General features: G+C 38.0%; 2 protein-coding genes across 6 annotated transcripts in view; both read left to right on the forward strand.

The window, feature by feature from the left end:
• Nucleotides 1-21,551, forward strand: cobl (cordon-bleu WH2 repeat protein). 2 transcript variants are annotated; one of them, XM_077721158.1, is made up of 17 exons: nucleotides 1-83; nucleotides 3,884-4,066; nucleotides 4,949-5,159; nucleotides 6,083-6,311; nucleotides 6,461-6,505; nucleotides 6,699-6,787; nucleotides 6,930-6,998; nucleotides 8,587-8,769; nucleotides 11,663-12,248; nucleotides 13,345-13,497; nucleotides 15,274-15,595; nucleotides 15,966-16,063; nucleotides 16,301-16,441; nucleotides 16,697-18,318; nucleotides 18,408-18,512; nucleotides 18,663-18,950; nucleotides 19,907-21,551. In XM_077721158.1, exons 1-17 carry the CDS (start codon nucleotides 76-78, stop codon nucleotides 19,988-19,990), a joined length of 4,416 nt encoding a protein of 1,471 aa, XP_077577284.1. In that variant the 5' UTR covers nucleotides 1-75; the 3' UTR covers nucleotides 19,991-21,551. The 2 variants fall into 2 exon arrangements, with proteins under 2 accessions (XP_077577284.1, XP_077577283.1); XM_077721157.1 differs by lacking the exon at nucleotides 1-83 and adding an exon at nucleotides 134-429.
• A 2,388-nt stretch (nucleotides 21,552-23,939) lies between these two features.
• LOC144199514 (growth factor receptor-bound protein 10-like) overlaps nucleotides 23,940-26,344 on the forward strand; it is a 38,069-nt gene continuing 35,664 nt past the window's right edge. For 3 of the 4 annotated variants that reach the window (XM_077721187.1, XM_077721189.1, XM_077721188.1), the window contains exons 1-2: nucleotides 23,942-24,296; nucleotides 26,134-26,184. The gene's annotated coding sequence lies outside the window, so the exon portion shown is untranslated. Of the gene's footprint in view, nucleotides 24,297-26,133; nucleotides 26,185-26,344 lie in introns of all 4 variants that reach the window. The other variant, XM_077721190.1, reaches the window with a different exon arrangement.

The following is a 26,344-nucleotide window of genomic DNA, read 5'->3' on the forward strand; positions in this document are numbered from 1 at the left end:
GGATAATCAACGGAGGAGCGTTAAGATTAAATCAAGTGGATTTGACGGAGAGTAAATCAACGCACGAAAAGTGCAATGAGCAAGTGAGTGCGTCTTCTATTAAATATATTTATTTGAAAATACGTCATGACTCGATTATTGCGTCGTGGTTATCCTTCAAAACACGAGGATCGCGTCATCTTTGCTCAGCTACTTGTTGGACTGTATGACAGGACGGATCATGTCACAGTCGTTACTTTTCTGGCAACAATACGTCTGTTTTATATAGGTATTGAGTCGATTAAATGTGGCTATGTCAATTCTTCGATGCAAGCATGGTGGCTGTCAAGCCAGGTTGGGTTAAGTAGCACAAATTTTAATTGATCTTGGGTGCTGAAATCTTCTCCTCAAGTTGGACTTCACCGCAATGACCGAAACTCCAGAATTGAGGTGATCTGGACATATTTACTTATAAAAAGAAAGAAAAAACATCGGTTATTAAATGAAACCAGTTTACCATTTTCTGTTGCATGTTTTAATTAATTGCATGATCTAATAACATAGTGGTGATGGGCGTTGTGTGTAAAATTCATCTTTCAATTGGTGTTGTTTAATTAGTTCAAAAGATGACAGCAGATTTTTTTGGGACACAGGAAAATAATAATAATGCACTGCATCAATAGAATTTCATTACAATGCAGTATTGTGTACGCAGAATTTGGCCCCTTTGTTGCCACTTTGCTGGCAGCAAAGAGGGTGATGCCCCCAAAACACCCCTCAGTCTTTTATTTGTCCAAACCAGCCAAAAAATGATTTAATTGTGCCTTGTGTTGCTTGTCTAGAGAAAGAGAACACTACTTTTTTTAATTCTGACAGATCTATTTAGCCAATTTTTGAATGTTTTCATTAACACATTGTTTATTAGATTATTCAAATCTTTCATTGTCTGTTTATTGTGCATACAATCATTGGTCATTGATGGCTTTTACCTCCACTGACATGATTATATCAACAAAATACTGTTCTTCAGTGAGTCATGCTTTATCTGTTTGATAATTCAGACAGAATCTCTATACAGGCAAAAAAGGGCACAATTAAATTATGATTATTATTAAATTATAATTAGATTTCAGAAATGCTAGGCCATTGTGCCAAATTATAACGAATACAAGCAGCCCTGAGCTCCTCTTTTACCATGCCTTGATTTTTGGTGGTTCCTGTGTTATGTAAATGTATTCATCTATTAAGTTTGGATTGAGAGAAAGCACAAATGAACATTGTTTGTTTTTGTTTTGTTTAGTTTATTGTACCTGGTTTATTGTTTCCTGTCCAGCTAAACTGGTTTTACTTTTGAGTTGATGTGTAAATGATCTTTTTTTTTGCACGTCTTATACCACATGGGTTGTTTTTTTTGAATTCTAACATGTACTCTGCATTTTTTTGCCGACTAATCTAGAACTAAATTTAGAAGTCTCGTCTAAAACCGGTATAGAAATAGGCTGACTAAATACTAACATTGATGGGAGGAATGTTTATTCAGATTTTTATTATTGAAGCTGCCTAAAGAGCCCCCGGTGGCGATGTCAAAAATCAACAAATATGTCTTATATCCTTTTAAAGGGATATTTTTGTCCTTCTTCAATGTCGTCAGCTATTAAAACACGTGCAAGAGGACTGCGTGGACAGATGTTTGCACATATAAAGTATAGAATTACAAATAACTATCCCCTAGTCCAAGCAAAAACCCATAATTATTGGCTGCCACATATCCTGTCTGTGAAGAAGTCCTTACTTTCTAAATGTAGTTCTAACTGATGATTGGAAGCTGGTTAGTGTTTTACTTTGTGCTGTTTAGCTGCAAAATGAACATACACTGATTTTTTTCCCCCAAGAATAATGCCCAAACTTCTTTGTATCACATTCGATGGGAAAATATGAAAGAGATTCAAATAAAACTTCCCCACCCAAGACCGTTATTATAAAATTGTCCTTGGTAGAGCTTCATGAGGTTAGCCACGAGTTCAGCCTTTCTGCCAAAGGGTGTTGTTTTTTCTCTCTTTCAATTACCTACTAGGGCAGTACATAATGTGTACTCTTAAAGATGAGTGAAATGTAACTCTTAGAGAATATCAGTAGTGGTAGCGAAACAAAGTTTGGAGTCGGCAGTGCTTAAGCAAGATTAATGACTTGTGTTTGCATTATGGTCACATTTTTACTTTGACTGTGGAGGCAGACTGATACTTGATACTGACTGATAACTTTACTCTTTTTTGCTAAAAAACTCATTTTTTGAAGAAACATTGTCTAATGTTTACTTGATCTAAGTGCAAATGCAAATTAACAATGTCTAAAATTAGGAAATGGTATTTTAACTGATAATATGGTTCCCTGATCAAGATACTAAATTCAGAAGCTACATACAATGTATTTAAATTATCATACATACTTTTTTCCTCATTTCTAAGGCATACAGCTCTTGTACTTTTGCATTCAAAATCCAATGTTAAAATGTGGTCTACACTTCCAAGCAGTCAAGTGGTGTAAACATAGGTTCCCATGGAGATGCCTGCACCATGGCAGCCATGTGTCATGCTGGCCTGGTAGCAGGATGTGTGTGTGTGTGTGTGTTGGGGGGGGGCTAAGTAAGGCGTGGTTCAATGCCGTGTGTGTGACTCCCTCAAATTGTCCCCATAGAATAGAGATTAAAACTAGTGTGAGCACATTGTGGCATACTTTTATTGGTTTGACATAATGCGTGTGTTTTTAAAGCAGTTATTTTGTGTTTTTGTGTCCTTGCAACATTCTTGGGCTTTGTTTGGCTTTTTTTGCTTAGTCTTACCTGGGGTGTTTCTTGAATTGGACTGTGCATGTGTTAAAGAGTGACAGAAAGCTTGGCAAGGTCACTCTTTTGCATTTACAAGTCTATCTTTGTAATATACATATTACAAGAAAGGAAAAAGAAAACTAAGTGGTTGCTAGGTGCAGTGTTATCAAATTCCAAAATATGTCATATCTAATGAGAGAATAATGTGACATTGCTTTATGATTTAGTTGATATCTTACTTTGCTGTTAATAGTTAACTTAAGGTCAAGAGTCCGCTTGCTTTGCCTTTTTCATACTTTGTGTACTCTGCATTCTGAATAGCTTCACTGATATGCAGTTGAATCTCATACACACACACACACACACACACACACACACACACACACACACACACACACACACACACACACACACACACACACACACACGCACATGCACATGTACGTATTCTGTCTGTTATGAGAGTGAGAAATCCTTGGAACAGGATTTATAAACAGTAAACAATTGTGGAACATTTAATCTACACAAGGGCTCCCCCTGACGTAAGTGGGTTCTTTTCCTATTGTTATCTTTGCATGTGTTTAGACTCTGACCAAACGTGTAAAGTTATACAATAGGAATTATTGTTTTGTTAATGGAAAATAAAAGAATAGAAGAGGCAAAATATATCTGATGTAATTCATACCCAAAAATAGATGAGCTTCATTTTCAGTTTAACTATAACCATCTTGATTTTTGTTTTCAATAACTTAAGAACTGCGTGTACTGACATTCAAAACACCACAACCTTTTCATTTTGATCTGTAATATTAATTGAATCCGAATTTAAATATTTTTGAAGTGAATTGTGCATTATTTATTTTGATTTTGATCATCATAGTTCTAGTTGAATTGCCACAACGAAAGCTGGGAGAGAAAAAAAGTGCATTGGTCGATTTGCTGGCACAAGGCCAAAACCTCTAGTAATCATGTGTCAGTATGTTATTCATCTTAATTATTGACAAGTTTTAATTTTGTGTTCTTACGTGTAATGATAACCGAACCAGTAGAGTTTTAAATTCTTTATTTTTTGCCACTTAGGAGGAGAATGAAGACTCGTGCTCCACCTCCACCTCTGACCACTCATCACATCTTTACCAACTCTGTGCATGATGTGGGTGGGACACTCAGCATAGATTCAAAAGAGAACATGATGAGACCCACTGTCAATTTTAAGTTGATTCCACTACATGGATACCAGACAACTGTTACTGAGGATGGAAGGTAAGACAGGCACATATTCTATACAAAAATTAAATTCTAACGGTTTTAAACTGAATCATACTTTTCCTAAACAAAAAGTTATGAAGTCTAATATTATGACCTATATGTTTCGAGATTATTATCTTCCTGTTCAAGTGATATTTGTTATGTTGTGGCCTTTTTTCAATTCCCAGTTAGTAAGATTTTTTTGTCACTGTAGGTCCCCTTAGGGTTTACATGCCAATGAGGCCTTTTCAAGGGTCCAATTCCGAGTCAGAAGAGGCATTGTCCCTGAGAGTGAACAGATGGAAGCTGAGCTCTCTCTCTCTCTCGCTGCCCCCTAATGACTTGCTTTCCTTTTGGGCGGAAAATTGTAGCTTACTGCCTTGTACAGAATTAGGCTTACAAAGCAGTGAATAATGTTTGGGTTTCAATTACAATAAACTCTAACATTTATCTCTGGGATTAGGCACCAGACCACTTATAAGCAAGTCAAAATCATTCATCTGATTTGTTGGATTACTATGTATATATGTTATAGCTTTGTGTTCACTTAAAACAATAGGTCACTTTTATGTTAATAATTTTCCTAATACATAACTTGTGCAATAAAGCTGTTTTCTTTCCTTCAACTGAAAGAAACTAAGTATTCCAGGTTCTTTCTAAAGAATAGACACACTTTATAACTTAAAATTTTATAAATGAGTGATAGTCTCATTCATTTGAAGTACCTGTAATTAGTGTACAGTTATACTGAAGATAGATTGAATTAGTAACCCAATCTTCTCCTGTTTTTAATTCTGTGGTTCGTCCACGCGACCCTACTCAATTTCTCCTCACCACCCTCATCTTAACTCTTTCACTTTTAACACTCCGCCCACTCTTTACCGTCACTCTTTTCAGTAAGCCGCTGATGGACTTGCTGGTTGACCTGTGTAGTCGCTACCAACTAAATCCAGCGCTGCACACCCTGGAACTATTATCACCTCAAGGCCATTCTTTGGGGTTCAAGCCCAACGTGTTGCTGGGGTCTCTAGATGTGGCGTCTGTCCTCATCAAGGAAAAACCCTGGGAAGATCTAGCGGCCCGCAAATCAGCACCAAAAATCCCTGAGGTGAACTACTATGGATAATGCTGAGCAGTGTAGTAATGTTAAATGTGTACTTGTTCTGTTGTTTTTGGTGTCTTCTTAATGGAGTGACATGTATACTATATGTATTTCACCTCGGCCTTTTATGTTGCAATGAGCACGATGACACTCATTGTAAAACAAAATGTGATTAGAAAGTGAGTTTTCTTTTAAAGTGAACCGTCACCTTCATCCTAAAGAGCAGTATATCCACTTCAAACCCACCTTTTGTGACTGATCACTGGCAGAAAGCGAGTCCTGGAAGGGTGCATGGTAGGAATCATCATAGAATTTTGGTGCAGCGTGGTAGTATTTATTTTTATTTCATTCCTCCGTGTGTATGTTTCCTGATTGCATCATACTCCGATCTTTTGCAATCTCTAGTCACCCCACACTCCTTATTTTCTGGAATGCCTAAATATTTAATGAGTGCCTTGCCTTTGGTTACCATGCATTATTTCTTTACCCCTCTCAGGACTCACTACCTGCTCTCACTCGACATGAACCTCTACTTGTTTAATGCCATAGAGTCACTCTATTTCAATGTTCAGATTTGACATTGTCCTAGAGCATTATTCCATGAATTTTGGATATATCATTTGTTGGTGTTTTTGGAAAGAGGCTCTGCTCTTCTTAAGAATTTTTTTTCTCAAGAAATGTCAAATGCTTATATTATAAACATGTTGTCCCTCCAAAAAATTTATACACCCTTTAGTGATGAATGATTATTGAATTTTCAGGGGTTTTTTTGCGAATTGAAGTCAGTGATGGCAGCCAGACTGGACTTACAGAAAAACTAATTGATTGCAAAATGTAGTATACAATTCTTTAGTGTGTATACACATTTTGGGACACCCTCTATATGTTGGTGTATTGTTTGTTTATTTATTTTTAAATCTCTTTATCAGCGAACAGTGCGTTTGATGGTGAACTATCACGGCAGCCAGAAGGCAGTGGTACGGGTCAATCCATTAGTACCACTCCAGGCCCTGATCCCAGTCATCTGTGAAAAATGCGAGTTCGATCCTACGTGTGTCGAGCTCCTCAAGGATAGCGTCAGTCGCCAAAAGTTGCCACTGGATAAATCTTTGACACAGCTGGGAATCAAGGAGCTCTATGTTCTTGATCGGAGTTTTGGTAAATATTCACATCCCAAATATTTGCTTTTCATCTTTTTTCTTTTTGCATGAAAATGAATCATAATGTTAGTTGGATCAGTACCAAAAAATATTTTTCTAAATCTTTAAAAAAACAATGTAAATCCTGTTTTTATTTGTTTTTTCTAGTTCTGCAGCCTAAAATGGGTTCATCTCCAGCTCTAAACTATTCAGGTATAAGTCGTCCTTAACTGGCCGTTCTATCCAAATAGAATAATACTTTGGCACCAAACACTTGATGAACACTTTAAGAGCAAAGCACCAATTTAGATAATAGCCAAATGACTGCTTTTGGTGCACTTCCTGCTGTAGAAATCATTGGATTGTCGTTAACAATGTTAAATGTTTTATTACTTTGTTTTTACAGAGTCTTTTGGTGCCAGCACTAACAGTTTGGACAGAGGAACTAAGAAAGGCCTTTTAGGTTTATTTCAGTTTGGCAGGAGAAAGTCAAGGGTAAGATTGATTAACATTAAACGCTGTTTGTTTTTGTAATTTATTTATTTTCAACCTTTCCAAAAATTTAGACTCCTATCAACAAACGCATGAGCTGAATGGTTAGTTAACTTTCCATAATTGCTGTCTTTTTTTCTAACAGTCGGAAACCTCATCTTTAGTCATGGATGACACTAATGATAAAATAATCCAAAATGAAGACCGATGTTCCGTAAGTATTCCTACAACATAAACATACTAGAAAACATACTATAAGATTTGGCTGAAATAGTGCAACATGACTTAAAATCATTCACATCAAATGTGCAATGTTCTTAGTGAGCTATACATATGCTTTTTCGGGACGCCCAGTGAGAGCGCCAATACAAAGGAATAGAATCTCTGGATAGCCTTGTAGTATAGTGTCCTGTAGAGGGCAGGCAAAGACCACACAAAGTATCTTTAGAAAGCACCAGTATTGTCTACTTTCTTGCAGTAAAATGATTCTCGGTGTCAAATTTCCTTCATATCAAACTAACTTGAATGGAGGATTTTGGTCGAGCAATCCATTAAATGTGGTTGCAACCTTGAGATGACTGCAGTGAATATTTAGGATTCACTGGTATGGTTAAAAATGCAATAGGAAGCTTAGCAAATCTTTTAGTCACATTAGTTTGATTGCAAAGCCATGAACCTTGCAGATAAGCCACTGTCATCTGCTGCTCACCTTAGATCTGGTTGACGTTCAGTTATTCTGTACAGTTATATGAGCTGCCTGCTTCACTTTAAATCAGTTAGGTGACCTACTAAGTTTAGAATTTCACCTAAACTTTCACTGCGTTTTATGGAACGTTTGTGTTTTGTGTTACTGGTACTGTCTTCTTATTTTAACATTTAATTTTGTAATCGCTAAATATTTCAATATGTATTTTCATCTATAAATCACAGTAATTGTATGATTTGGGACATTTTTCGTCAATGCTATGTGTTCCATTAGTTAAAAAAAAAAAAAAACTGGAAATGTAGAAATGTTTTAGCCGTATTCTCAGTTTCTATACTCCTTCAATGCAGATGTGTGTAATTTCTTACCACACACATAGACATGGCTATTGGCAAGAAGGCATCACATTACTTTAGCTGGGTACAGGGTTTTTACAACATTAAGTGTTAGAAAAATCAAAATTACCTTTCTGAATGTGCTAAAAGGACAGTTATCCAACTAATACCCCTGGTTGCTTTAGAATATAGAGTTAAACTTAGTTGCACCTCATCCTTTATAGTTGGATTCCCTTCCAAATCCACGGGTGTTTCATTCCAGTTATGTTTTCATCTCTGGCTCTTGACACATATCCGATTGTTTACCAAAGACTGATGATGTAGAGTGCAGGTGAAAAAGTCAGACAGAGTTCATATCACTTTGAAAAACGTGTTTATATATTGAGGTGTGAACATCCTTCATTTTTAGGGCCCCAAATGGAAGTTGCATCAAGGCTTCTTTTCTATAATTTATTTTTCTTCTATCAGACTCCATTTGGCACACACCGCATCTCCAAGTTTTTATTCTCTCTGTCAATCAGACAGCACAGTGAACACTGTATATTTTACAATTTTTGCTTTCTTAGACATTGTTCTTATTCGAAAGTATAGGATGCATGGCTCTGTCAACAATAACTTTTCATACTTTAATGAAACTTGTCATTGTGTAGTTTGTAACCATAAATGAAAATACTGACATGTTTTCGGTGGATGTCTACCTTTACTCACCTAGCATCTGAATATTTGTGATACATAGTTGACTTCATACTGCTTTACATCTCTAGGCACTTTCTGCAGTCTCAGATGTACCTACCCAAGAGGATCAACCTCGTACAATGGAGGTGTCACGTTCAGTGACAAGTGTTTACAAGACGTCCCCAAAGTATGAAAACAAAAAGAGAAGGGCTCCTCCACCTCCAAGTCCCGCGATCCTCTCATTGCCACCCAATACTTTGGCGAATTGTCAGGTGAGTACATTGGAGTAAAGCTTAATTAAAAACGGGGCACATTACTAAGAGGAAAATGGAGTACCCAGACAAAACCCATGCAAGCCGGGGAGAACATGCAAACTCTACACAGTGGGTCAAACCCTCAACCTCAGAACTGTCTTTCACAGTGCAGCTATTTGTTATTTACTCCCTGCATATTAGAAAAAATGATTAAAAACTGATTATTGAAAGGGTTAGGGTTAAAGGGTAGAAACAGCCAGGTTTACAGATAGAAAAGAGTAACAGTGACAATGACTGAACATTGATTACTGTTATTTATGTGTAAAAACCTTGAGGCTTTGGCTATAAATTCAGATAATGTGAAAGTAAGTTCAAAAATCCTTCTCACTGACATGTTTTAGTGCTCCAATTTGTTGCTGCAGCTATTGACCTCAGTAACTTGGCTTTGCTTATTTCCCATTGTCAAAGGATTTGACATGAATTGCCCTTTATTTATTCAGAAAAAGAACATGTAATTTTTTTCTCTTGTCAGATTAAGAGTGATGGAAACTTCCCTTTTTAAAATAGTAAGGCAGAACGAGGAGTCTGAAGGTCAGGCTCAGAGAATAAATTAGGATACACAGAACTTGTTGACTGGCTTAATAATAGAAAAGATTTATCTATCTTGCTCTTATACCTTGTCTGCACCATGACCCTGGCTGACAGTACCTCGTGTATATTCATAGCTAGCTGTCCAGCTAAAGTACAGATACCTCATGTTTTATTTCATTTTTTTCATCTAAACAAAACAAAGATTTACACCAAAATGAATTGTTTATTAAAACTAGGTTTAGAAAAACACAACCAGAAGTGATAGGATTTCTGATATTCTAATTTGATTAAAGGTTGTGTTGTCTTCATTTCCTATTTTGATGAAGTCTTCAATCTTTCTGCTGTGCAGTTTGTTGCATTGTGAGTAAATGTATTTGTACTCCTGTCTAGACATATGAGGAAGCAGAAAGATTACAGAATAACTAAAAAGAAGGAATGATAGGTAGCATCAGACAATACTGCCTATTAGTACTGTTATGTTATTCTGGTACAAAGTCCTTCACCCATTAAGAGAGCCTCAAAACAAGTGATGAATAGTCTTACCACCAGGTTGAAGCCACCATGGGTGGTCCTATCTGATCAACACGCTCCAACATGGTGCCCTTTGCCTCTTAAACCATAGAGTGGAAACGTATAATGTCATAACACTGCCAGATGCCTATCCATAAGTAATGTTCTCAGACTTTCACTTCAGTCTTACCACTGCAAATTTTTATCTGCACTTTGATACTTCCACTAAAATAACAAAGCTACCTCATGTGCTGCCAACCACTTAGTATTCACTTTTTTTTTAAACTTGTATAATGACAATAATGGCATTCAATTCAATTAATAGACATGCCAAACCATTCCCTCAAGACACTGTTTTGCATAATGGTGAGTTCTTTTTAAAACCCAACCCTGTTTTCACATATTGTTTCTGAGTTACTCTTCAACAAAGATCATGTAATGTTAAAAAGAAGAAAAACAAAGCATTTAGAAATTCTTGTTTAAGAGGTGTTTCTGCACTCTCAAAGTTGTGACCTTGAATCAGATGAAATGCAGCCTTAACTGTCACTCAAGTTGAAAAAAAAATCCTACCCGTAAGGCAACATGAGGAGCATTGTCTTAATTTTGTGTGCATATTTTCCCATCTTATATTACACTCAGTGGGGAACATTCACTAACATGCTTCCCACACATGCATGTGCTTGCACTACATACTCACATTTGTCTTCATTGAAAAGTCAGTCATCCATTTAAGGTTCAACTTTGGCCCACATCCACTCATATGTAACAGTATTCGTGTATGTATCTATACAAGTGAGGCAGAGAAGTGGGGGACCCTCAAGGGAGACAGACAGACAGACAGACAGACAGTTGGGGGGCATTTAGATTTACATAGCATGCCACGCAGTGAGTTGAATGAGTTCACGGGTAAATCTAGTCTTGACGGTAAAAATCTAATTTGCGTTGACCTACTCTAGGATGAAACAATGTGTTGTCAGTGTGGTTGTATTGAAGAGTTGAATTCAGCAATAATTTGGCTTTATAGACTGGTGAAACCTGCTCATTGTCCTTTATTTAGAAAAATACATAGTGAACTTAGATTAAAAGAAAGCACTACAAATAACAATTTTTACCGTACGAGCATAATTCATATGTTTACCTATTTTTCTGCAAATAAGTGTTTAAATGCTTGGTTAGCATTTCTTCACAAATTAGTTTCAACCAGTTGACAACCTCATCTTTTACCGGTCTGTCTGGTTACAACAAAGGTGATAAATGGTTCAATGTTAAAACATGCCAGTTCGCATGAGTGGATTACATTTTAGCCATGATCTGTCTTGGACAATAAAACTGATGTCATTATTATAAAAATGAGGGATAGTGATGTGAAAAACTACTTCATTGAATTAAATCTATTATTGGTGACATGCTTTATATCATTTGTTGTTGGAAAAATGCAAGAGAAGTCTTGGCATTGTGAATTGAGCACCAAGATGCTTGCCAAAACATCACTTGGATTTAATTACTTAATACTTCATTCTTGCAAATGTCATTTTTTAAGATTTAAGATTATGCACATCCACACACGCCCACGCAAATAAAGATTGCAATTTGCACTTTGACATTTGAATGCCATAAAAGAAAATGTTTCATCCTTGTTTCTTGTGAGTTTTCAGAACTCTCCAGTCATTGCTACTGGCCACTAAATGACTATAATGGCATTGAAATACATTATTTAAATTATAAATAGTCTCAATGGGATTTTTTTAACTGAACCTACAACTTTTGCTATTTCTGACAATTTCCCCCCTCTTGTCACTTTTTCTATCAGATGGACTCTGAGTCAGAAAGCCAGGACAGGAAAAGAAAAGCGCCAGCCCCTCCTTCAAGTCCAGATTCCATCACCCCAGACTATGGTGCTTCTACTGCTACTCCTGTTACTGTTAACCAATCAAGTCAAAACCATTCTCCATCTTTGTACACTAAAATGGCCGAGACAATGATGACAATCTCCTCAAAAACTTCAAAAATCACGAGGCCACAATCTCCAATCCCGAAAATTCGATCTCAATCTTTCTTCGCTGTTGCAGCCAAAAGTGTTTCCCCTTCACTGAGCAAAAGAATTGTCCAAAGCCCAGTACTTAAGGACTCTAACTCTGAACCTAGCCATAGTCTTGGCTCCAATCTTGACACAGATGACACAGTGTCCCGGACCACCAGCGCTGTATGTGAATCAGTGCCGATTAACCATCTTACAAAGCATAACAGCAGCAATGTCAAGGAATTAGGTGAGGGTAGCAGTAAGCAGGAAAATTTAAGAAGTGGACCTGCTTCAAGTCCCATCTCTAAGACGCAGTGTGAGTCAGTCCTAAACCGTAAAATGGATGAAATTGAAAACAAGAGATGTGGCACAATAGGTAAATATGAACACTGCACACCACAATATGAATCATACCCAGCACCAAATCAGAATAAACTGCTTGGTTGCTTTCAGGGACATTTCCTTTGGTTAGAGTGAATTTGCCAATGCATACCCTGCAGAAGCATTCATGAAAAGCAAAAAAAAATACAAAGATTCTAACCTGATGAATGATAAGCTCATGCTTCAAGTAACTCTAGTGAAGCTAATGTTTATCTTATTTTTGAAAACACAATAGCCCTTTTACTCTCGCCCTCACTGGACAATCCCTTATTTCCTCCTCTTCTCCTTTTTTTTGCTTTTCTTATATCCATGCAGCTACTCACATAATCCCTCAAAGGTTCCAAATGCAAAGACAAACACATCCATCACAGATTTAAATTGGATCTTTTTGAACCTCTGCAAGCTCTCTATTGATTAGGCCTTTTTTCCATACCAGAGTGAGACTGCATTAGAGCTGCTGTCATGTGTGATGGAGGCAGAGATGATAGCATTGTAGACCTTAGAAAAAGGGGTGAGGAAGGTGAGAGAAGGAGAGAGTTCAAAAAACAGAGCATGGGAATGTTTAGGTAGCAAGATGAATGAGTGAGGTTGAATCAAGGCTGGGGTGATTTCAAAGAGCTTGTGTTCAACAATTGGATACAAATTAGAAGAATAAAGCTTGGTGAAGTAGGTTTACTTGGGATACAACAGAGTATGGGAATGATTATTTGTATAAAATCTGTGCCCCAACTTTATTTACTTAGCGATCTCTGGTGTTTTGGCCCTCATGATCCCGAATTATGTATTGATAGAACTCCCAATAGTACTTTTTGTTTGCTTTGTAGATCGTCAAATTTAAGCATTTTGGTGACTACTTGAAATTGAAAGTATATATGTTTTTGTGGGATTATTATGTTGATATCAGTCTTCAAGTCACAACGTAAAAAAACAAGATTTCCCAGAAGTGTAGGTTAAGTAGCCGTTCTGAAACATTTTTAAATGTTACTAATACATTTGCATATTAAAGAAAGTTGTAATTGAAACTGTAGTCGTTTATGTTTGCTTTATTTATAGCTTTGCAATGACAGTGCTTTCATGTCATTCTCTTCCAGGAACAACTGATACTACAGCGCCACCTAAACCCAGACGTTCACCAGCCTGGGAACACCGTACGCTATCTACACCTACCAAATTGTCTTTGTGTGAACCCACTAAAAGCAGTGCCCCACAGAAAACCACAGAGAAGGAAGAAACTGCTTGCCAGAGTAGGTGGATTCTCTCTTTGCATATTATTTTTACCAGTTTAGTATGTTTTCACAAGCACGTGCGTTTCATCAGTAACTACAACGGCAGAGTTGATAGGTGATAGCGTGGTCCAGGTTCTCTTTGGATAATACATTGATTTATAAACACCCAAAGCCTAGAAGTAGTCCGGTAGTCTGATTATCATCTGGATTAAGAAAAGGTCACTACCGATATGCGGCCAATGTCCACATGTCGGCTCGATCGAGTTTTGTTCGATCAGCAGTCAACGCTTTGCAATGACAGATGAGCTCGGCCCGGAATCTCGGGATGTATCACTTACAAAGCGATTGATGAGTGATGAGAAGATGACGCTATGGCAATGCAACGTGATATCTATCAGCCAATAATTTTGTGACATGATATCTAAACATCAATCATTTAACGATATCTGTTACTGCTTGTTTTGAATGATTGAGATTATCTTGTTTTACATTAGTTGATACTTTTATGTCAGCCTGATGGTCTGGAAAAGTATTTACTTTAAGGCTAATCACAGGTTGTCCCCTCATCGGCAGTTACAACTTAAATCAAATATTTTGGTTGGCCTAGTCCTCAGCACTATTGTTTAATTTAACAACACTGCAGGATTTTAGAATATTGATATCTTTTTTTTTTTTTAGATCATGCGAAGGCCTTTCAATCCGACTCGAAACCAAGGTTCCATTTAGTCACAGTTCAGTTGAAAGAAATAAAGATTAAAAAGAAACCCAAAAAAACATTTTTAAGACCTATCTTCTCAAATTGAGCAATCTATTTCTGCTTTCTTTGATTGTTGTATAATAAGATCACAATTTGTAAACTCCATTTTATCTTCACTTGGCTTATCTTTAACTGATATTTAGATTTTGAGTCTGAAAATGAGACAAAACTGTATGATTGTTGTTGCAAAACAGCTTCTTCAAGGATTTCCAAACTGTTTGCTATCAAAGTTAAACGCTAAAGTGTTCATCTGAGGTCACCACAGTGGAGATTTGACAATTGTGTATTTTGTCTGTTATTTTAACATGCCAACTCTATATGTGACACTACATTTTGTGCATGTGCATTTGTGTACGCAATGGTTGGGGCTATAGCTGGCACGGCTAAGCTGTTGCTGGGAATGAATTGGAGGATAAAGTGGCTTTGTGACTCAGCACCACATAATGACCTGACAGCCTAAATATATATTTGCGCGCGGACACTCACCCACACACAATCAGTGATATGTCACAGTATAACAAGCTGGCCTCATTTCCCGTAATTGGAAGTATTGAGCCTTCGGTTTTGTGAATGCTGGTCCAATAAGACAATAAATGGGACAGTTTGTTGGCAGAAGAGTTCGGCCAGGGAGAGAAGACAGAATAGGTTCTCAAGAATTCACACAAGTGCACAAACGAAAAAAAAACTATGTCTATCACATGCTGCCAACCACTGTAGTCATGTTATTACCTCACTTGATTTTTATTGTATATAAATCTTTTTCTGACTAATTATTTATGTGGATGTTGGAACTAATAAATACTTGCTCTGTTTGCCTGTGAAGGATGCGGTAGATATATCCTGAATTATAATAATAATATTACCCAGTAACTTTCAACTTTAGTGCTGCTAACCAAACAAAATCAAGATATTATATATTTCTTTATCTTTTCTAGTCAATGCTTAGAATATTAAATTTGGAACTCATGTAGTACTCAGAAATTGCTCTTTTATATTGAATGAGAATTCCAATAGTCATATTTCTTATTGTCCTCCAGCTTGGTTCCATTCTGTTGAGAGCAGGGACGTCAGTGTCCAGGCCTCAGGAACGGAAGCCCCCGAGGCTGAGACATTGTCACTGGGAAACAGCAGTAGTGGAAGCAGTCTACCAGATCAAGGCTATGCCGCTTCTGAAGGAATGGGAGATGCTGAGGACTCAGGACTGGTGAGCTCTCCATCTGATGCGCATCCCACATCTGCAGAGGGGAATATATTTTTGGAGAGGGGTTGTGAAGCCAGACGAGAGAAACCACCGAGGCCTATTAAGGACCTTTCCAGTGATAGTGATGAAGGATGTGCCACCTGGGGATCAAATAACAGGTAATATAATCGTGATTTAAAGAAGTGGTCAAGTCTCTTTTCATGGAGAATGTTGGTACTATAATTGTCTGTATAATATTGACAAATAACTGCAATGCATCCAGAAGACATTTCCGATTTATCTGAATTTATTGAAGACAAATTGCCTTTAACTTATAACTATGGTCTTCATAACCCACAAATTGAATGAAATCAGAACTTTAAAAAAAAAAAAAAAAGATTCTCCATAAAAATAAAATGTAAAAAAAAATCAAACAGCTTTTAAGAGCAATGCCTACTATTTTATTGCAGGCACGTAGACTCGGATATGTGTGTTGATGTCTACTGATTTTTTTGTTGTTTATTGTGTCTGTGTTTGTATCATCCACAGTCAAAGTAAACTCCAGCCTTTGTCAGGTAAAGTAAGCAGCACCTTTCAAGAGAAATATAAATGGCTCCATCAAGCAAAAACTGATCCTGTCTTTCCAGGTGAGGGACAAGCCACACCTGTGCATTACTACTTTTTAGATCATTTCCCTGTTTGGTTTGGTTAAATATAAGTGATTAGTATTCCTCTTCTAAGAAGTTGAATAGAATAATAGACTAAATATGGTTTTCACTACACTTCAATAATTATTTTTAAAATTGCACTTGATTCTTATGAATGTTATTTGTTGTATTTTGTTGTCCTTTAAACTATTCCTCTTTTGCAAAATTCCATTTAAGTGATTCCTGGTATACCAATGTCTACAGTGGACCTAAATATTCCTGTCACAGCCATAGATGAAGTGCTGGAAGAATATAAACCTCCTGTTGAAAAATTTGAGTCAACAGTACTCACTGAGACAAAGTTAGCAGATCACAAAGGTAAGACAAAGTAACACTAAGTATGATTTTTCTGTATTTTTTTAACTATATAAACGCAACATGGTTACAAATAGCCTTTTCTCGGGGGTAGAACCTTGCCATTTAATAAGTTGTCACTGTCAACCAAAAGTTATTATTAGGCTGCTTTTGTGTTATTCCAAAAAGAAAAATAGGACTTCTCTAGTGAGTGAATGTCTGATTGTGTTGGCATACCATGCCAGGGCACCTGTAGCTCATGAAGTTTTTTTTCTATAGGTTTAGAGAGTGTTGCAGAGTGGCACAAAAACTGCTCTACAACTGTGTTCATTGAAAAAAATAGCATTGCAAATGCTAAACCGGATCTATATAGGAACACAATGGAAAATGGCACAAACTGGCATACGGAGGAAGGGAAATCTGAAGACTTAAAAGAGGCTACACAGAGACTGACACTAGTGAAACCTTTTGAACCTGAGGAAAACTGTGGAAGCTTATTGATTAAAAGTCAAACTCTTAGATCGGATTCCTCGATGGAGAGTAATGCTTGGTGTTTACAAGAGGATAGTCTTTCCATTCCCAAAGACATTGAGAGATCTGTGTCCACAGAAAAAGTAGATAACCCAAGTCTTTTCCGCAGTAACTCCAGTTCACATATGGTGCACAGGACAGTCACTTGTAATGCCACCTCTCGATTTGGTATGAAAACCTTTACTGTTGTTCCATCCAAGGCCTCTGTTATGCAAAGTGGTGCACAAAATGCATCGGCCTCATTTACTGCTGGTGCTATTAAAATTGATGAACAGGGAAATATCGTGAAAAGGTGTGGTCTCCACCACAGAATTGGTGATGCAACAGGATCAGATATTACCAGAAGTGAGGAGTGTCCGCTGATCGGAAAAGCCAAAGCCTTTTGGAGCTGCAGTGAAAGACAAGAATGTGCTCTACCTTGTCGCACGGGTGTGATTGACAAGGAAACACTAAGCTTAGAAAGCATTGAAAGTACTCCCGCAGCTGTGACTACCGTGACCACTTACAGACCAGAACCCCTAAAAACACAACAAACCATTGCAAGTACTGTAGACAGTGCTCTGCACAAAGAGACCAATGGGAAGATCAATGAAACAATACATCGTGGCAGCATTAAAATTAAGCCCCAAACAGTTGGTAATGATGTTTCAGTACCTGAAAGTATCAAACAACCACAACAACCCCTTCCATCTTTCCTTAAACCAACAAGACGTACGTCGAGCCAGTATGTGGCATCTGCAATTAATAAATATGGCCCAATGGGGTCCACAAAGCCCAACTCTTTGTCTTTCCCCACACAGAACCTTGCCCTCCATACTCATTCAATGCAAGGGAATCCCAGACAGTCATCCAAGATATCATTGACAGATAGGACGTTTAACAGATCGGATTTTCACCATCCTTGTCATGGGCGGTCCATGAGCGACCCTGAACTTGTATTTGAAAGCCAGAGGGCAAATAAAGAGGACAAGAAGGGAAACACTGAATTCAACGACGATTCACTAGGACCAGTATCAGACAGAATTAAACACTTTCAGCCAAGCGTTCCGACACAAATCGCCATAACGGAACGTGAAATTAGAGATGTCAGAGATAATCAGCGTAGAAGCCCAAGCACTTCATGCAGAAATGATGCGCAATCTACTGCCAAACCCCAGATAAGCACCCGTCTAACAGCCACGCCAAAGTCAGAGCCTTCACGTACCTTATCAGACAGTGTTGTATACCCTGGATCTCCACCCGTCAACATATTTGGACCCGTTAAAAAGTTCAAGCCAGTGGTCTGCAGATCAGTTGAGAAGGATACCTCTTTGCACAGTAATCTAATGGAGGCCATACAAGGAGGAGGAGGCAAGGACCGGCTCAAGAAGGTGAGATCGCCATCAGCTTTTATCTAAAACAATATGGCTGATTTGTTGGGTAAATTACTTCAATTTTGGTCTTGTATTAACATGAGTAGATATCGTCCTCTGAAGCCAGAAGCAAGAAAGAGACTGACGATAATGAGCGGGCTGCTCTTCTTGCCGCTATTAGAGCCCAGAACAGCACTGGAAGGCTAAGAAAGGTAAAAAAAAAAAAAATCATTAACTTTACTTGATTGTGTCACTGATAAATATGTTTTAAGAGTAAAACAAGTGTCCAGGTCAAATATAATTATATGGTGAAAGAACCTGGCATCCCATAACATTCACATTGGTTTGCTTGTGTCCTGCAGACTAAATCTGGTGCTGCTGCTGAATTAGAAAGGTTCAGGTTAGCGTCACAAGAGGACCAAAGGACAGATGTTCCCTCTTCTCCTTCCCCAATTTCCTTTACTTGCACTTCTCCTGGTTTTTCATCTCCGCCTCCATCCATACTTGCTTCTCTTCCTCCCTCCTTGCACCAGTCTAAGTCTTCCAATGTGGGGTATAAAAATGCCAATGCCCTCAAGAATCCTGCCATGGCCAGGGAAGCTGTGATGGAGGCTATCCGTTCCGGATCTGCGGCTGAGAATCTAAAAAAGGTAGAAATCCCTCTTAATGTTTCATGAGAAAGCTTGAAGGCATGTTGGATTTTTCAGCCGTTGGGCTCTTTCATAAAAGGCTATGGGCAAATGCTGTGCTCTGCGCTCAACACATCCCCACGGATCAAATTACAGTCGACAACTCTGGCTTTGCTTTTGTCTGCTCATTTCATTGTACAGAGAAAAAAAACACATTCACTTTTGGAAAAATGAAACGATTAATAAATATAATTACAGTAAATATTCAATTCAAGTTACCTCTAGCAGTCCTGTGAACAAGAGATTTAAATAATTTAATTTAAATAAAGAAACACTGGCATGAGAGACAAGAGAGATAGACAAACACAAAAACAGTATTTGACCATAATTTCAGTTTGCTCTTTCTTACACAGAACAAAGCATTCCCAAGCTACTGCTGGAGACTCTGAATAGCAGATTCTTTCCTGTTGCAGTTAAAGTTCACTTAAACAACACAACTTAAAATTTAAGTACTTAAACTTAGGTTGTGTTTTTGCTGTGTTATTTCTGTTTCTCCTTTCAGTGAAAAACAAAATTATTAACCATCTCTTACTCTAAACCGAGCCAAATCAATTACTTTTTAATCAATTTTAGTGAGTAGAAAAGTAGAAACTCTACACAAAGTTCATGGACAGTACTACTCACAGGAAACTCCCCTTATCTCTTAATTGAATGGCAATAGGTTGCTGCACATTTGAAAAATAATGGGAGGCCACCAAATATTTTACAAAAACAACAAATGTTAGTACAGGACGGAAAGTTGATGGACATAGCATTTGATTCTGCCTTTCACTACGTCTGCCATGCACAGACAAAAAAATATTTGGTATTCATTGTTTCATTTGAAATCACTTTTCTATATGCTAAGACAGAGAAAAAGTAGAAACTTCATAGTTTGTTCTGTTTGTGTGTGTGTGTGTACATGTCTTTTTATCTAGGTCGCAGTGCCTACAAAGACAGTACAAGTGAATGGCAGACTCGGAACAATACATCCGACCTGCTCCAGTCTTCACTCAGAATAAATACACTGTCAAAACAAGTAAAAAAATATTTCCAAAATTCTCTAGAAACCTGAGAATTGCTACAGTGCTTTGAAATGGATATTTATAAAATACAGGCATGTGGAGTCAATGTTAGAGGTTCTAATAACAGGAATGACGCAGATTTTTTTCATTTCATAACCTTCATAGCTCAGATCTTCTCATCTCAAGCCTCCTATTTAAAAAGTCCTTGTCTGAGATGACGAATTGATGGGAAACTTTAATTTAGTTTTAAAATGCCTGCCTTCCCATGGGACCGTAATTTTGTTTTAAACACCTGTCTGATGAAGGTGTGGCAGGTGAAAGTTTTGATGTTTATTTGTAAAATTCCGTCTTTTTTCAGTTATGTTCATCACTGGCAGCCTTGTTATAGAGCTTGATGATAAAAACAGACTTTTTTTACTCTAGTTTCTGGGAATTTTGGGAACACTAACAGGAGTGGTATTCAGCAATAAGTGCCAATGAAAGCAGAATATTCCACAACCAGTTCTTTTGTTCTTTTTGTGTTTTATTTTTGTTTACCACAGCTTAGTTTTGGATGCCTTATATTGTTGTGTTGCACAGTGTTATGTACAAAAAAATGTCTCCTGTTAAAATTCCAAATGTGGTGCAATACTTTATAAAGTTAATATATCCAGATTTAACATAGTACTTATGTTAACACCTTTGAAACACTGAAGAAGAGTGTATTTTATGTATAAATCTTTGCTAAAGAATGCCAACTTTTACAGTGATGGTGGTGTAAAGGAGCAGAAAAATGGTTTTGACTCACTAGTGCCTATTAGCTTACAAAGCTATTATTTTGGCTTGTCATTGTACATGAGCTACTATAAACTTAAATAGTAAAGGGTAGTAGTAGCTTGCATCTGATTTTGGTCTTATGGTGAAGTCATCATCTTTTCCTTTTTTTTTGTTAAAGAACGACACGGACAAATATCACATCACCTGTGTGTGCTGGCTTTGCAATATTAATGTCATGTAACATGACAGTTTAAGAAATCCAGTAACCTCTGGTGGCTTGGTGGACTTTCGTGCTACTTCATTTAATACATGGGAAACGTTTACAGTTTGGAACAATTTATTATCTTTGATTTAAGAAAAGTCAAATGTTGCCATTGCTATCTATTTGTGTTTTGTTTATACTGAATAGGTCTTCAAATGAGAAATAACTTTGACATTCATATTCTGATATAAATATTTGTTGCTGTTCAATAAAATGAGGGAGGAGTTTTAATTGCTACTTCTACAGATATATAGAAATTAAACCTCATTCACTTGTTTAACTCTGAGACCTAATGCTTTTTTCTTTGTTTGACTATAGTGTTATTTTCTTATTTTCTGGATGAATCAGTCAACACATAAAAAATATTCCATTGTTGTATATTTTGTAAACAAATTACCATCGATATATATTTGTATTGGTAGGGACTTTCACCGGAAGGGTAGAGATTTATTTAAGCCTCTGCAATTTACGTCTTTCCTGAGGTTTGCACATTGATTTTTGTCTCCCTTATTTTTGATTGAATAAACATTTTGTAACTGCGCCAATGTTTTTCTTTAAATTCTTTATTGGCGGCAAAAAACACAATTCCAGTAATTGGAAAATCATCAACAGGGCTGGTGTTATTTCCAGTAGTAAAGCTGCCCTCTTGAAATATAGTGTAACATCTTGCTCCCTCAGGCTCGCCACGGTTGAACTGCTTTTCCCGGCAGCAGTTCAGGGTCTTGACTCATCACTGCGGCTTTAAAATATGACTCTCCACAACTCTTTTGCTTCTTTGAATTGCAGAAAAAAATGTGTAGAACTTTGGATAACCATATGAGTCCCCAAGTAGAAAACATATTTTATCTTCAAAATACTTTTGACTTAACTTGTAAATGATTCATCACTGCAGTCAGAATTGAATGTTTTACAGCTATGTCTTTAAGGTTTGATTTATACACACCATTTAATGCCAAACACCCCAAAAGTCAAAGTAAATTTATTTTAAAAAAATGTAACAACATTTACTGTTCCAGAGTTGTGGGGGTCCTGGAGCCTGTATTTATGACCAAATTATACTTGTACAGAAATGTCCAGTCTTTCAACCAAGCTTGCTTTGCTTTTTGCTCATAGGTTTTAGCAGTGGTCTCCAGCAAAATAGAGTATTTTCAAACTGATAGGAAACTTACATCCTTCAGATAACAACCTAACACAATATACGAAGAAGCCAGAGTATCAATCAGCCTACAAATGAGCTCTGTCAATACATTAGAATGACGTGAAAGATGTTTGGTTGTAACTTAAGCAGAGCATGTGCCTTCTAAGTGAAAGATGAATTATGAATAATGAAACCCTTTTGAATTTCCACTAAAAGCATCTCCAGCCATGGTCCTATGGGACACAGAGTGAAAGGCTTTTTACTGACTCCCTATGCTCATGTTACACAGCTTTGTTAGTCTCAACCGGCAGATGGGAGTGATGGACATCATGACACCCACAACCAGCAGGGTGTTGTATTGACTTTGTTTTCTAATGTTTGGTTGTCTACAAAGTAAATGATCAATCAATTGAAAACAAAAGACCTTTTGCGGTGTTGAATGTATGAGGCAGTGAAATAAACACAATGTGTGTTGCGCTTATGTCTTGGTGTCACTCTCAGCAAGAAGTCTTTGTTTACGGATTGACATGATATGTGTATGTGTCTCTTTGAGTGAGCATCTCCTGTCTGCCTTTTGCTGTCTCACATGTATAACTAGGTGTTGTTAATGCATTGGAGCGACAGTATGAGCACCCCGCTGTCTTGAACCAGACGCAGACTGCCGAGGACTCCAAACTCCCATTGTGTCTTCCCATTGAAGTCTCAAGTTCACCTTGCGTGGGACGATGGATTTGGGGTGAGAAACTTTTCTCCTGTCGTTGACCTTTCTCTAATTGTAGACTAGCTTTGACATGGTGTTACGGTTTAAGTTGGATTTGCAGTTGTGTGGGGTTCTACATAAAATTGTAAAAACTCAACTAAATGCCCCAAGTTACTTTTCATAACAACAAGAAATAACTAATCATATTTAAGGGAATCTAATGACTGTCATGTGAATAATACAATCCTTCTTAGTAGGATTTACTAGTTTTCTCTTCCAAAGACAAAAGTTTATAGTCTGTTGCAATGTCCTAATGTAAACCTCTTTATGTTGTTCTCAGTTGTATAAACATTCCTTATTTTCAGCTAAGTAGCTTATGGTAAATGGAATTACACTTACCCTATCGAGTATTTATTGTTCGATCGGAATGCTTACAAAGTAATGGCAGCACGTTTCGATACAGCAAAAGCCTGAGGTAAACATGGCCATTTTTTAATCTCAAAATATGTACATTTGAAGAGTTCATTTGCAAACCCATAGAGCTCCATTTTTATAAATATTCAACTTATAATTTTTGTGTACAATTGTCCGTGTGTGTGCAAAAAGTTGTTTGTCTCTAATGGTCCCCTACGCCTGACTGGCGACCAGTCTAGGGTGTAGTTCACCTTTTGACCTTCTACTGGGATTGGCTCTAGCATCCTCTGTGACCCTTTTGGGGATAAACAGGATGAATCAATGTGTGTATATAAATATGTTAAGGCGGCCCAGTGGTGAGTGGTTAGCACCCGACAGTTCGGGGGTTTAGGGGTTCGTTTGCAGGTTTTCCCTGGGCTTATGTGGCTTTTCTCCAGGTACTCCGGTTAACTCCTTGAAATCGTTCTCTTTACTTGCATGGGGCCTATAGTTTGCTGGGATGCACTCCAGCACCTCTCGCGAGCCTGATGAAGATGAACGGTTGTGAAAATGGATGAATTAATGATTATAATATATTAGTCGCACTAAAGTGAAGTAATGAGCTGGAGCACGCTCTCTTGTTCCCAGTAGCCGTGAACGCAACATTAATAGATTTGATGGTCCTGGCTTGGAAGGCGTGGTCAGGCCTCAAGGGGCGGAGAAGGCTTCCTGCGCGCGAGCCAGCTTGTGTTTGCGAATCTGCTTGCCAGTGTGTGTTTATGTGTCTGTCCCGCTTGGCTGCCCACTCAGGATGACTTGATTTGGGGGGTCTTTGCAGTTAAAACTACTTGAATCCTTCCTTCTTCCTCTTCGTGCATGTCTGCTTTCGTCTAGGCTCCCCGACTTTCCCTTCTTTCTCTTCATGTGACTGGGCGTGGGAATGTTGACCATCGTGGCCTGAACCGGTACTGCCCGCCGGTCCCTTCACCTCCAGTCGGCCGTGCGTGTCCACGAGTGTCGTGGCCTGGTTGACTGGCTGGCTGGCTGACTTGAGGTGAGTGCTTCCGAATGAAAACGTTCCAAAAGTCCCCCGATCCCTTGCATTGCCGCACTCCTGACACGCGGCAATGTGCTCCGCGAACTTTAAAATGCGATCGGCGGCCATTCAACTTAAAATAAACTCTTTTGACAAGTGCTACCTTAACCTAGATGATAAATTCGTTCCGGACACTTCAGTACTACTACTCTTATGTTTGGATTTCATTGTCTCCCGATCTGCGTTCGCCTGCCAGCATGTCATGTTGTTGACTATTGCATAACATCAATCAAGAGTAGTACACAGAGAAGTTTTTACATCCAGAGGGACCCCCGCCCCAATGTGGCAGCTTTGGCTTGGTAGATGCGAGTGGGGGGTGTTTCAAGGAAAACTGGGTGTCACATTGCTTGGGTGCTGAGGGGGCCCTGAATTGAATCTTAATTTACGTGGGAGCGTGCCTTCGTTTTGTTTTGATTAAACCTCTAGAACAGGGAAGGCCAACCCCAGTCCTCCAGAGCCCCAATCCAGTCTGTTTTCCATGTCTCCCTCCACCAACACACCTGAATCAAATAATAGGGTTTGGTATGACACTTCTGGACAGCTTGCAGATGAGTTGATCGTTTGATTCAGGTGTGGTAGTGGAGGGGGGATGTGGAAAACGGACTGGATCGGGGCTCTTGGGGACCGGATTTGGCCACCCCTGCTCTAAGGCCTTTCAGCCCGAATTCTAATTTCCATAGTTAAGAAACAGTACTATGTTGTACTGTTGTGATCCACACAGCACTTTTTGTGTCAAGACAGATATTTGATGGACCACGATGCAATTGAATGCACATTTTTTTTTACAATGGAAACTCACCATTTTGTTTAAAGTAGTATGGAAAAGTAAATACTAGTTGGATTCCTGCACAAGATACTAGACACAGTCACATCGTGGGCTAATATGAAATGTTGCCACCCCAATTGTGTTATTTATTTCTAATCTAATCTGTAAGCATGCTTTGACTGCTATTACTGTTGTTGTTTTTCCCCAAATAGACTGCATTGATTTCAATTCAGAACATCATTGCATTTTATTGGCTCATCTGTAGACATTATTTCCTATTTTTTTATTCATTCATTTATTCATATTCTTGCCATTTATCTTTGCAAGGATCATAGGCTTGGTGGAGCCTATCTCTGCTAACAATCAGCAGTTGGCAGGGTACACCCTGAATTGTTTTCTAGCCAATTGGTGAGCATATTTTGAATAGGTCAGTCAGTATTCTTTCTTAATTATAGCTTTCATCTTTATTCATCATTTGAACACTCTAAGGCTTTTTGAAATTTATTTTTGCTACCTTGTGTCCTTACTTTTTTAATTACCAATTTCCATGTATAAAGGCATAAAGACGCACCTGTTTTTCAGAAATCAAAAACTGAAGATCAGAGAAAAAATATGTCGTTCCGTCCTAACTTGCCTTACCAAATGTCCCTGATGATATTGCATAACCTGACATCTGGGGACAGCTGTTGTAAAGTATGCAAGGTGTGTCAGGAAAAAAAAAATGTTTCAAGGATTTAAAATCCAAATTTAGAAGTGAGTTTTCCCCCTTTCGAAGAGAACCTGATGATTATCTTGAATGTCATCAAAAAGATCACGCGCCGTGTCTTCTTTCATTGAAGAAGGGACATTTGTACCAGAACAACTCAGGGCTGCATTTCTGTCACAACACGGCTGCTCACAATTCCCTGAACATCCTACAGTTCCCGGCTGAGAAGAGCTCAGCCATGCGAGAGCCACTTCCCTATTTACCTATTCTACTGTAGCCATATCCCGTGTGATTTATTCATTTAATTTTTTCTCTTTTCCCAGTTCATTTGGGCCATCAAGGGATCTATTTTGAAGATATAGCCACGTCCAAACGTAAGTGATACAATGCAATGTAAACATGATTTATGCACAAAGTATGATCGGGTTACTCATAGGTAGTTAAAAAAATGTTCTGTTTATTGTTCTTAACTTCTTTCCAAGTTGGCTCATGACTTGGGAACTGTAGAGAAATGCAAGTGGCAGAGTGACAACC

Source organism: Stigmatopora nigra, chromosome 7 (assembly GCF_051989575.1).
Source record: "Stigmatopora nigra isolate UIUO_SnigA chromosome 7, RoL_Snig_1.1, whole genome shotgun sequence".
Taxonomy (NCBI): Eukaryota; Metazoa; Chordata; class Actinopteri; order Syngnathiformes; family Syngnathidae; genus Stigmatopora; species Stigmatopora nigra.

What these genes read in the sequence shown, in the direction of transcription:
- cobl (XM_077721157.1), top strand. Translation starts at nt 407, where the DNA reads ATGACCGAAACTCCAGAATTGAG. An exon ending in ACCTGGGGATCAAATAACAG is followed by an intron (nt 15,596 to 15,965) that starts GTAATATAATCG and finishes TATCATCCACAG; the next exon opens with TCAAAGTAAACTCCAGCCTT. An exon ending in CGGCTGAGAATCTAAAAAAG is followed by an intron (nt 18,951 to 19,906) that starts GTAGAAATCCCT and finishes CTTTTTATCTAG; the next exon opens with GTCGCAGTGCCTACAAAGAC.